General features: G+C 29.9%; 2 protein-coding genes across 2 annotated transcripts; both read left to right on the top strand.

Annotated features, from left to right (window-relative positions):
• Positions 1-4,715: 4,715 nt before the first annotated feature.
• On the top strand, positions 4,716-5,569 carry OCT59_027670 (uncharacterized protein; the record flags this gene model as incomplete). The annotated part of the gene is made up of 5 exons (XM_025332333.2): positions 4,716-4,796; positions 4,867-4,912; positions 4,991-5,079; positions 5,157-5,360; positions 5,456-5,569. The coding sequence occupies 5 exons, from the start codon at positions 4,716-4,718 to the stop codon at positions 5,567-5,569; spliced, it is 534 nt and encodes a 177-aa protein (XP_025173397.1).
• A 2,310-nt stretch (positions 5,570-7,879) lies between these two features.
• On the top strand, positions 7,880-9,779 carry OCT59_027669 (uncharacterized protein; the record flags this gene model as incomplete). Its single annotated transcript, XM_066137149.1, has 5 exons — positions 7,880-7,960; positions 8,032-8,065; positions 8,148-8,227; positions 8,309-8,482; positions 8,580-9,779. The coding sequence occupies 5 exons, from the start codon at positions 7,880-7,882 to the stop codon at positions 9,777-9,779; spliced, it is 1,569 nt and encodes a 522-aa protein (XP_065993565.1).
• Between the last annotated feature and the right edge of the window lie 3,505 nt (positions 9,780-13,284).

The raw sequence follows: 13,284 nt of genomic DNA, 5'->3' as shown, positions 1-13,284 counted from the left end.
ATAAGATATTTACTTTATTAGTAAGCATGTAATCAACATTTCTAATCAATATATTTAATAAACTTCGAGTTATATAATCTGCTGTATACCGGAAGTTAGGTAAAACCGTTTATTTAGCCGGTTAATTGACCGACATCAACTTTCTGATATTTATTTATCCTGAATTTATTACCCATGTGAATTTTTTGAAAAGTTAATACGCCGATCATTTCGATCAATGCCGGATTTCTGCCCCCAGTTCTTGAAGATTTAGCTCATTAACGGCAATTAGTAATTTGTATCATAAGGAGTTGGGAATAATAGGGCTTCTTTCCCAAAGGGAAAAACCCCCTAATGTCCCCCTTCTCATGAAATAAATGGGTAATCCCCTGGAGCGTGTCACTCATTAAAGATTAACTTTTAAAACTAAAATTAGTAATCTCCCGGCTATCTATATGAGGCCGGGGAAATAAATAAACGAAGATTCCCGATCATTTATAAACTCAGCTAATCACTCGCAATTTTAAAAAATTAGTATGAAGGTGATCATGAGTGACACTTAGTGCGACAGGGGATTAAAAGTGTCAAAGAAAATAAATATAATACAGTCCCAAAAATTAAGCAGATGCATTAAAAACGGCATTTATGAGTTCAATACTTAAACGGTTTCTTCCCTAGTATATTAGCAAACACATAATAACAATCAAAAACAGTAGTCCTTATTTCGCTCGGTTAAATATCTTTTTCATCCAAACCAAATTTAATACTTTTTTTTTTTAAGTCCATAAGTTATGCAAGTGTTACGTGATCTACGTGTCATATAGGTAGTGTATATAGGTAGTGCAGTGATGCGCTCTTGGAAGATTGGAAGCACTATTGGAAGCACTTTTGGTCATAGAGGTCCGATCCGTGCATGGATATGCGGAGTAATTTTAGGTGACGGATAAGAAATCATGGATATGCGGATGTGCGGATTTCTATTCTTTTTTTTATCAGATGACTCATGGCAGTTCTTGATTGGACGATATGTGTTTTATATATAAATAATTATCCATCACGGGTAAATCCAGATTCATTATGATTTATTTGGGTTTTACGGATAACAAATCCGGATTTGTGAATGAGCTTACGGATTATCCGATATTCACGGACATGGATACGGATCGGACCTCTGCTTTTGGAAAGGTTGGAAGCATAATTTTCTAATAAAACCATTTGGCAAATTTTTATACTATTGGAAGTACCGAAGTACAAATGCAGTGTTACATAAATCGGGATACATATTAAATAAAATTGTCGATTGTGACAGGGACAAAAACGGGTTAAAAAAATTTTGCTAGTACGGTAAATGGGTTTGGTACGCCGCTGGGTTATATATAGTAAAATACTCATGTACCACAGATTTACTGGCTTTCAAATACATATTTTTACTCTTCTTAACTTCGACTAAAAAAATTTATCGTTACTTAATTCGGAATAATTCGTGTAATTTGTTAATTTGTCACATATTTGTTTGATACAAGTATCCAAATATATATATGTTATAATGAGAATTCACGCATTCATTAGTCATTATGGTTATGCATCCGACGTAGCCAGAGTGGAATAATTATGCTATAAGTTATTGAATTTAAGTGGATTGTAAGTCAAAGTTTTGAAGTAGTCTGACAATTTGAATCTTCAAGTAATAATTGCATAGTAAAACATAATATTCTTAGCATCTCCAATATCCATTTATTGAAATCTTGTTGAAATTGCAATTTTACTTCAGAACTTTCAGTCATTTCACGTAACTATATTTATTGCTAATTTTAATCATATGAGAAGTTTAAGTATTAGTCAGGTGTTACTTTAAGTGAGGTAAATTTTGTGAATGTAAATTATATAAACGCGCAGAAATTTTTTTATTATAATTAATTAATTAAGACAATTACTTATATGAATTTATACATATAAATTATAATCGAACTATATTTATCAGAACATCAGAAATTAAGATGGTTAAAGAATCATAATTATGAAGAATGCTTTAATCATTCCGAATATTAAGATACTTCACTTTGTATGCTCCAAAAATTTCTGAAAGAATCCTAAACCCTAGAGTCTTCCATTAAGCAAATTTAATTGGTTCTATTATCAGATTTATACGTACGGAAATATATATAAGTCGTTATGGTGCAGAAATTATGTTACCAATATTTTTTTATTATATTTTTTTAGTTCACTTTTTAGCTTTCTTAGCTTCTCCCAATGTCCTTGGGTCTTTCTTAGCGTGTCCTTTGGTCTCCTGTCTTTTTTTTTATTTACTATCAGTCTGTATTTTTTTTTACGTAAATAATATTACTTATCATTTAGCAAATTTATTCTTATACAAAAAGAATTTTCAGTAAAATACAAAAATTAGTGATGTATGGTGCTCTCAGTCTAAAGCTAACTAATGTTTTATTTAGTGGTCAAATTTTCGGACTTATAATCATATCATGTCAAATGAATTTTATTGGTTAACACATATTTATAATTATGCTTTACAAGAATTTTGACGCATAATATCAAAAACAGATGGTGTGATTTTTTATCTACAGCTTCCTCCAAATCAAAATTATCCCAAATATCATCATCCTCAAAATTATCAATTATTTTATCATCAAACTTTCTTCAGTAATTTGTATTTTTTTTTCTTAATTGTTTGCATTTTGCATGTAGATATTGTATACAATTTTTTTTTCTTTTAATACCGATCAGTGTAATGAAAAAATAGGGGGAGTGATTACTTTTTAAGATTTATTGCAGTTTGAGAAATTTTGACTTAAATTATGTAATTTTTGTAATTTTGGGCCACTTTATGATGGCCAAATTTGACATATAATTAATGAAAATACCTGATATTGATTTTATATATTTAATGTTAATGATTACTTAACCAGTAAAGGGTTCTGTCATATGAAAGATAATGAATTTATCATTTAACAGATAGTTTATTTAAAATAATTGATTTTTGGGTTACTTCTATTCTTTTGAAGTCATGTGATAAAATGTGGTTGGCTTTAGACTGTGCGCACCATATTATTCTAGTTACAAAGTCTACTAATGCGCACATATATTTGATACATAATTCTTAAAGTGCAAATTAATAATAACATATAATTTTAGTAGAGACAATATCAATAAATGAAAGCTGGATTAAAATGGTATTGGACAAAGAATTTAAAAATTATACTGATATATTTGTTCAATATAATATAAATTTCATTTTAATAATTAAAAAGAAGTGAAAAGATATGTATACACATATATATTTGTTAAAAGAATTATTGTATATCCCAAGATCATATATTAATGCACAATGAAATAATGAAATCTCTTTCAAATAAAGAAATAAAAGAGAAATTAAAACCGGATTGGATTTGTCATCTGTCCGGATTAATTTTAATCAGTAATACCTACTTAATTTTTCGTATTTCATGCATTACTAGTTTATGAAGATAAAAAAATAATTCTAATATTTTACATTAAAATTATAAATACTTTTAATCTGGGTGATTTAACATATAATTTTGCCCAAATTTCAAAAAAAAAAAATGTAAATTATGGTCACAATCAAAAATGTGAGACATTGTCAAAAAATGTAAGAAAACTTGGTCATTATGCTCTATAATGTCCAAATAAATAAAATCTATATAAAGTGAAATGAATAATAACACAAATAATTTTTTTTTTAAAAAAAAAATTTCAAAAAAAATGATTGATATAAAATATAAATTTTAGGGGGGGCGATTCAACCCAGGTTAACCAGGGGCAAGTTAACAAAACTCTACTTTTAATTTAAAAGAAAAAAGTTAACAAAATCGGTATATTTTAATGCCCACATACATACTTTTTCAATATATTCTTTATAAAAATTTCTTTCTGGGATTTCTAGACTACTAATCTAGTTTACAAAAAATCTGCTCGCTCTGGCATAGAAGGAATTATAATTCCGTGCTTCGCATTATATTTATTCTGGCCGTATTTTATCTTGAAATGTTCACGGACGCAAAAGTGTAGAGAATGTCCTGGATTTTCTTGTCACATGTCCCATACTTAAAGAATTAGAATAAATATTTGAAGAAAATGTTTGCTAATTAAGTTGCATAGAACAGAACACAAGCTTAGAATTTAATTTGTCAGATTAATGCACGGTTGGTTTGCAACCTATCATAACTTTTTCAACGAAACTTACGATCTTTTAATCTTGTAGTAAATCAAAGAAATAGTAAAATTAACATTAAAAGGTTTATTTATTTATTTTATGTAAGCAGGAAGAAACTAAAATTAATTAAAAGGTATGAAAACTTCAATCACGTGCGTCAGATGACGCATGCACTTCGGCGGGTAGGCACGGCTAGATTTTTATTATGGCTGACATTATCATGCCGATCATTATCAATTTTCCATTTGCGTTAAAATAATAAAATAAATGATTTTTAGAAATGGTTATTCATTGACATCTATCAATTTTCCGTTTGCGTTCAGGCGCTTGTTAAATCAATGAATTTTAAAAATGGTTAAATTCGTAAGTTGCACTGTTACCTCCGGAAATTCATGGTCAATTCTCCATTCTTAAATAATTTGGTTTTACCTTTTTCACATTTAACTATTTTTTTCTTTTTTTTTAAAAAAAAACAAAGCAAGATTAGTTCGTTGGGTACTTTATTCCTTTAAAAATCTATTTTTTCATAATTATTTACAAAATAAGAATGGCTCTAACAAAAATAAATGAATGCTGTTGCTGTATTCCGTTAAAATCTGGTGTTGTGATCATAACGTTATTATGGCTTGTATGTTTCAATCTTTTTTTTTTAAGCTGTATGTTTGAACATCTTTAACAAAATACTTTAAAAAAAAAAGATATATGGAGCTTATGCAACTGTAGAAAATGCAATTTATATCTCAGGTAGTTTCACTTTATTTCCTCTTTATTTTTTTTTAAAAAAAAGTATTGTTAAAATGACAAAAAATATAATGTATTTAGTGTACAGAAGAAGATATATTGCAGTAACCATTCTTTATGGATTTGTAACACTTGGGGCAACTTTTGGATTATATGTATTAACTTTTGCAGTATGTAATTAAATAAGTAATAATACTAATATCTTTTGAAATAAAACTCTACTAATTTTATTTAATTTTCATTTTAGAATACTTCTAAAATGTTAAGAAAATATTCTATTATAGCTTTTTTCATAGCAGCTGTTGAAATTATGAAAAATTTAGCAACTATTATTATTATTTCATTATATAAACAAACATTCTCTTTAAAGAAATGTGCAAATAATAATTATGATTATTACGGTGGATGTAATATATTAATCGTTATTGCAGTTATTTCAATTCTTTTATCGGTACGTATTAAACATACTATATATTTTTTTCATAAATTATTTTTTTCTGTCCTATAAGTGAGACATTTTAATGTATTTTTTTATTTTAAATTCAGGCTTACTTTCCTATAGTAGTTTTGGCATATACAAAGAGAAGAAAAAGCAAGGAAGATGCTGCAGCTGCAACTGATGATCATCCATACGGACAAACCATGACGAGCGTACCCTGATTTCTATTATTACACGGTCATATATAGGATAATGCTGATTTTGTTTGACCAATATTTTCATCAATAGCTATTAAATCATCATTCAATTTTGATTAAAAAGAGGATAAATATTTACTCTAGATGTCTACAATATTAGATATATCGAATCATCTAAATTAATGGTAGTATTCATCCAGTGCAATATCCATAAATTATTTATTGTAAGATCATTGAATAGCACATGCTATGTACCGTTATGCAGCATTTCTCGTCTTATAAATACTATTTGTGTATCACAGGCATTCAATTGAGACCCTGACGTTCAAATACATGTTTGTACTCTTAAGTAATATTTTAAGATAAAAGGTTTCGACTAAAAATTTTATTGGCTTTTTTCTTCACTTTAATAATTCACTTTGTTATTTCCTCTTCCTCTTCATCATCCTAATCCTTCACTAGAACTGGAAGAATTGTAATAGAATTTATTTATTTTGCTTTGTCTGCTCGCCCCAGGATCGATATCTTTCCAGGACTCGTTGTAACTGTCATCGTCGAATTGTCTGGACCTGAAGAATTAGAGACGAGAGTTAAAAGAATAGGGATCATTATCCCTATAAAAATTTTCTGGAAAAACTCCGATAAATAATCATTTTCTAGTTTTCCAGATAAACTCTGATATATGATCAATTTTCTAAAAAAATTTTTATAGGGGCTAGTGAATTCCATATCGGATTTTCGGCGGTGGTTTGAATTGACTATCAGATAATACGAAATAGATTTCACACTACGTTTGATTTTATTAATTCCTATTTTTCGAAAATCCCATGAATGATCCTTCTGGCTCTTTGAGTCTGCTTGCGTGATTTTTCTCGTTTAGTACCGGGAAGGAGTTTAATAAGATTACCATAAACCACACCCTTTATAGTACTCCATAGTCTTTTTATTGAATCCTCTAATATGGTAACGTCAACACAATAATTCTTCTTGATTAGCTTGGATTTCTCATTCCTTTGCATCACATGCTTCTTGAAATAAGAAGGTTAGATTTAGGACTGACGGACTATCACGGAAATTTAGTCACATGATTTTTTCTCAGATGACATACTGTATTTGTAACTTTGTTAAAATATGTAAATTTGTTATTTAATGATATGATAAACCAATATTTTTATAAAAAAAATTGCAAAAGGAAAAGAAATATTTTACTAAACTAATAAAGAAATTTTAATAGACGCATCTAACAATTTTAGTATTTTTTTTTTTTACAAATTACAATTAAATTGTGTATTTTTTTTACAAAATAAAACAAATTAAGTATATATTTATTATTTCATTTTTATTTGCTCATTGAAATTAAAATTTTAATTTTTTCGAATAAACAGCTGATTTCAATAAGGACCGATCAGGTGCAGATTAGGGACTAATAATTATCCCGAAATTGTTGTTTTAATTTAAATAAGCCTTAAAGAGAAAAAAAAATATTAGTAACTATAATTAATAAAAAAAAAACCCAATGCATCTTTCTAATTTATTTATTTTAATTAAAAATAATAAATAAAAATAAAAAGTTATTACGCAACATATTATACTTTACTAAATTTACTAAATTAATTTATTTTCATTATCATATTTGATTATGATCATCAATTTATTTACATATTACGACTATTACATTCAATCTACTATTTGTGAAGAAGTTGGGCTTAGTATATAAACGTTCAACTTTCTTGGTTAGTATGATTATCAAATTAATTAAGATAAATAAATACCACAATTAGAGTTAGATATATTGTACGGGCTTTCGGCATTCTTTTCTCCGAGCTAATTACTTAAATTGGAAAATGCTGATCTTGCATTCAAAAACTACTGGAAAAAAAACTCCGATTTCTTTATATGTACGGGCCATAGTCCCTCCTATGTCTCAAAAAGGAAGTCACATTCTCCATTTAGGTGTGACGTGTAACAATACCCTAATTTTTTATAAGTTTTAAACACCCTCTATTAATAGTAAAATTCGCGTAATGGGGGAGATACCCTGGGTACTGTGGCCCGCGATATACGGTATATAGTAGACTTGATTATTGATCAATTTCATTATACTCGTTAAATTACATTCATTTAAATTTGGATTATCGCATATGTATGCACTTCCGGAAACTCCGCAAGATCTACAATTTTTATGCATTTTCTCCAGTTCTCTCTTTCACATTAACATTTTTTTTTTAAAGAAAAAGGAAGGAAAGAAATAACATATTAGTTCGTTGGATTGTTGGGTTCTTTGTTTGTCCTTTAAAATCCTTTTTTCATAATTATTTACAAATACTAATTAGGATGCCTATAACAAGACCGAACTTTTGTTGCGGTTGTATTCCATTAAAAGCTGGAGTTACGATTATAACATTAATATGGCTTGTATGTTTCTCAATTCTTTCAAGGTTTATAAAGTATATGAACGTCTTTAACAAAATATTTTCAAAAAAAAGTTTTATGGAGTTTATGCAACTATAATTAGTACAGGTAAATCTCTTTTAAAAGTCACTTTATTCCCTTTTATTTTTTATAAAAAAAAAAGTTTTTTTTTTTAACAAATAAAATTTAGTGTTCGGAGTGATACAGATTGTTCTTTATGTATTAACAACACTTGGAGCAGCGTATGGATTATACGTATTGACTTTTGCAGTATGTAATGAAATAAGTAACAATACTAATGTTATTCAATAAATAAAATATTCTATTAATTCTATATAAACTTTATTTTAGAATACTTATAAAAATTTGAGAATATATTTTGCCATAGTTATTCTCTTTACATTTCATGATATTTTAAGTAATCTCATAATTATTATCTTTCTATCATCGGATTCATGTTTTCATTACAAATGTGCTAGTCGGTCAAGAGCTATTGCTTCTTCTATTTTTTTATTCCTTTTATCGGTACGTGTATTAAAGTTACTATACTTTTTGTAAGTTATTAGTTATTCTTAAAAATAAGATATCTTAATAATTTTTATTTTATTTAACGTAAACGCAGATTTACTTTGCTATAGTAGTTTACTCTTATGCACAGAGAAGAAAAAGTGAAGAAGATGCTGCTGCTGCTGCTCCATACAGACAACCTGTTGTATATCATCCATACGTTGTAGGCATGACGAATGTAGTACCGGCTACTGCTAGTAATCATCCATACGGAGTATTCATGACGAATGTAGAACCAGTTACTGCTAATAATTATCCATACGGGCAAACTACAATTACGAATATATCGACAGCTGCTGATACTAGTTCATATAGACAAACTAATCCAGTCACTGTTGATAATCATCCATACGGACAAACTAGTGATGATTTGATAAGGAGCGTACCAGTTACTATTGATGTCCATCCATACGGACAAACTAGTGATGACTTGATGTCGAACATACAAGCTACTGCTGATGACCATCCGTACGGACAAACTAGTGATGACTTGATGGCGAGCATACAAGCTACTGCTGATGATCATCCATACGGACAAACTAGTGATGACTTAAATATGAGTATATCGGCCGCAACTAGTGATGATACTAAAACGATTGATGACATTAAAACGAACGATGATATTAAAATGAATGATGACATTAGAATGAATGATGACAATAAAATGAATGATGACGTTAAAATGAATGATGACATTAAAATGAATGATGACATTAGAATGAATGATGACATTAGAATGAATGATGACAATAAAATGAATGATGACATTAAAATGAATGATGACATTAAAATGAATGATGACATTAAAATGAATGATGACATTAAAATGAATGATGACATTAAAATGAATGATGACATTAAAATGAATGATGACATTAAAATGAATGATGACATTAAAATGAATGATGACATTAAAATGAATGATGACATTAAAATGAATGATGAAATGAAAACGACCGATGAAATGAAAACGACTGATGAAATGAAGACAAATGATGAAATGAAGACGAATGATGAAATGAAGACGAATGATGAAATGAAGACGAATGATGAAATGAAGACGAATGATGAAATGAAGACGAATGATGAAATGAAGACGAATGATGAAATGAAGACGAATGATGAAATGAAGACGAATGATGAAATGAAGACGAATGATGAAATGAAGACGAATGATGAAATGAAGACGAATGATGAAATGAAGACGAATGATGAAATGAAGACAACTGACAACATAAAAACAAATGATGAATGAAAACGAATGATGACATTAAAGCGAGTGGTGAAATGAAACCAACTGACAACATGAAAACGAGTGATGACATGAAAACGAGTGAGAGTGTACCTTAATTTCAGTTATTGTAAAATCATGTTATAATTATTATTTGCAATGTTATACATGAACTGTAGTACTTTTCAATTTTAATTTTATGTTCTTAAAAAAAATAAAATAAAAATAAAGGCTTAATCATTATATGGCACTTCTCTCCTTGTAAACAAAAAGACCGATATGCGGCATTACTCGTCTTGTAAATAAACAAACCATCTTTGTACCACAGAGTATCATGAACTTTACTTGAATCTTGACTTTCAAAACACGGTTGTACTCTTAACTGAAGTAATATTTTCAAGATAAAAGGTTTTAACTAAAAATTTTATTGTCTTTGATTCACTTTGTTATTTCCTTTTCCTCTACGTCATCTTCATCCTTTACTAGAGCTGGAAGAATCGGGGATAGAATTTATTTTACTTTGTCTGCTCGCCCCAGAGATCGAATATCTCGTTGTAACCGTCATCATCAGCTTTTTTGGGCAAATTGTTTGGATCTGAAGAATTAGAGACATGAGTTAAAAGAATGGATAATTAGTGAATTCCATATTAGGGGTTTTCAACGAAATGACCTATGTATAATACAGTAGTTTGAATTGACTATTCGATAATTACGAAATAGATTTCACACTACGTTTTGATATACTTGATTTTATTATTCCCATTTTTCAAAAAATCTCGTAAATCTTTATTTGAGTCTGCCTGCATGATTTTTCTCTTTTAGTACCAGGAGTTTAACGTAATCCAACAAGGCTCCTCTTATTTCTAGTCCTTCCTTATAGGCTTTGGTCGCCTAAATGAAACAAGATCAGAGAAGATTTTCATAATTCATACCTTTGTTTTTTTTGCCAATTTTAGTTTCTATAGTCTTTTTGTTGAATTTTGTAATATGGTAACGCCAACACAATACTTCTTAGTCTTGATTAATTTGAATTGCTTGTTCTTTCGCATCACATGCTTCTTGGATTATTCGTATCAGATTTTTCATCACGGAAATTTCAGTCGCATGATTTTCTCAGATGCCGAAGTAACCGTGAGATCAAATACGTCCTGTACGATGTTTCCACCGCTTCTTTCTTCTTAGTATGCGATTGAGATTATTTGTCCTGAGCTACAGAAGATGAGTTCTGTGTAGCAACAGTTTTTATTGCGCTGCTTTATCTTAGTCATTAATGACCTTTTCTTATTCACCTCATTCAAGAAAGCATCTGTTTCCTTGTCTTCCAACAATGACTCAGCGTTTGCGATGGTCGTCCTATTTCATTATTGTACTGGGACTACTACTACAGAGTCGAGTATAACAACAACTAATATTGTTACTACCTCTAGTATCTCTTCCTTGGGAGAGAAATCATGTCCTGACGCCTGTAATCTTGTTCCAATTTCACAACTCTAGCCATAAGCTCAGCATTCTTAACATCACGCTTAGCATTCTCAGTATATACTATCTTCTTTATTCCCTCCAATTCCTCAATTCAGCTTCTAAGTTCCTGAGATTCGCACTCTCATCCTCAAGTTAACTTCAAGCTCAGCATTTTTAGTTTCAACCCCAGCGAACTTTTTTCTAAGTTCAGGAGTTTCAACATTCTCCTTTCAATGCTTGTCAATTTCGGCTAATTAAATTTTCTTAACAAATCGACGGAATGATGAATGTTTTACATTATTTTTAAATTCTGCTTTTATTCAAAATTTCGAATTAGTAAAAATCGCGTAATCCTTCATGACAGCTCGTCAGAGAAATTTGCAAAAAAAAATTTTATTAATACATGTGAAGCCTTCTCATTGCTTTGCAACTCGAGTATTACATGAATGTTTCTATGCTATAGTAAAGTTAATATTGTTAAAGAGTTATATAAACTGACATTTTTCACGATTTCTACAGAAAAGCCAGGGTTCAATTCAATTTCCCGCAAGATTATTCATTGATCTTACCTTTTATTTCCCTCGATCCCCACTTTGTGAAGCGTCCTCCATCTGCTGCGTCTCCTCAATAACCATACAATATGCCTGAGCCTTAGCTTGCAAATTCTCATCTTTGTTCACGACAGTCACAGGTTCCGATATCTAGGACCCCGAAAAATATTAAAATAAGTAAGGTAGCCAAAAAAAATTTACTAATAGCTGTACGCGTTTTTTCAGGGCTGGAATTATTATAGTGTCAGTCAGTTACTAAAACAGGAAATAAATATCTGGCCAAAATTATAAAAATTGTTACTTATTCCAGTAATTTTCAGGATCCTTAATCGTTATCTGGCGAACATTCCATAAAATACCATTCAGACGTATCGGTAACAATTACAAACACCCTATCTACTCCTTTCCTACTATCGATTTTATCGGCTTTGCATTTACGTGTCAAGGTTAACTCCATCTGCACGGATGGGCGAATCGTCTTCTTTCTCTAGACCCTAGCCAGATAGCAGTAAGAATAAATAAAATAATCTTCGATACCCCATAATGCTTTGTTGAGAGGAGTAACATCTTGACGAAGTTTTATTTCCGCCATTAGTAGGTGTTTAACCTTGGTGTTTACGAAATGGCGGTTGGCACGAGTAGCTCGACTATGTATGACATGAAATACTTTCTTCAGCTGGTGTCTCTCGAAAATATATTTCGAAATCTTTTTTTGTCGCAAGAAGCAGTTCTGTTTGGCCCCGGAGCGAGAGATTGTTCAAAGGATCGTTGCGATCGTCAGGGGGTTTTCACTTTCCATAATTTAATGTCATTTAGGGTTTTATATTATTTTTTTGCAAAATATTATTGTTGAAAACTTTTATTTGCGAAAAAAAAATACCTAAAATGATTGTTTTACAGACTGGCCGCGTGATCCGTTTATTTCTTTTGTAACACAAAATGGAGTAATGTACATACATTTTGGCGCAAAAAAATCTTCCGTACCGCTCCGAGCTTTTGAAAAATTGAATCGGGATTAATACTGGTGCACTCGCAAAACCGAAAACTTGTTCACGACTAATCCAAAGCAGTACAGTAACACCTCCCTAAATGCACGCACCTCGGGACCGACTATGCACGTGTACTTAGGGAGGGTGTGCATTTATAGAACAGCCAATAGAAAAATAGATTTTGTTACACAATTAGGTTTCTGACAAAAATTTTTATTTATAAGTTTTAAATTTTTTTTATTAAACTCAAATCCAAATAAAACAACATATTTTGCGAAAATTTAGTGAAAATATGTGTTAATGTCAGTTTGCCGCATTAAACTATTTTTTTTGGCCCTAAAAAATTTTTCAATCTTTCCCACTATCTGTCTCCTTAAAAAAAATCTTCTTGCTATACTAATTTGGGATAATTGATCAAGTAAGATGTTCACACGCTTGTAATTTACTCCAATTCATCTATAATTTAATTTATGATGTTATAGTAGTTGGTACTAACGAATTTCATAGTCAAATGTAATTGCTTGTAAC

The sequence above is a fragment of the Rhizophagus irregularis genome, chromosome 7 (genome assembly GCF_026210795.1).
Source record: "Rhizophagus irregularis chromosome 7, complete sequence".
Lineage (NCBI taxonomy): Eukaryota > Fungi > Glomeromycota > Glomeromycetes > Glomerales > Glomeraceae > Rhizophagus > Rhizophagus irregularis.
Note: the sequence above shows the minus strand (reverse complement) of the source record. Positions and strands in the feature narration are given on the sequence as shown.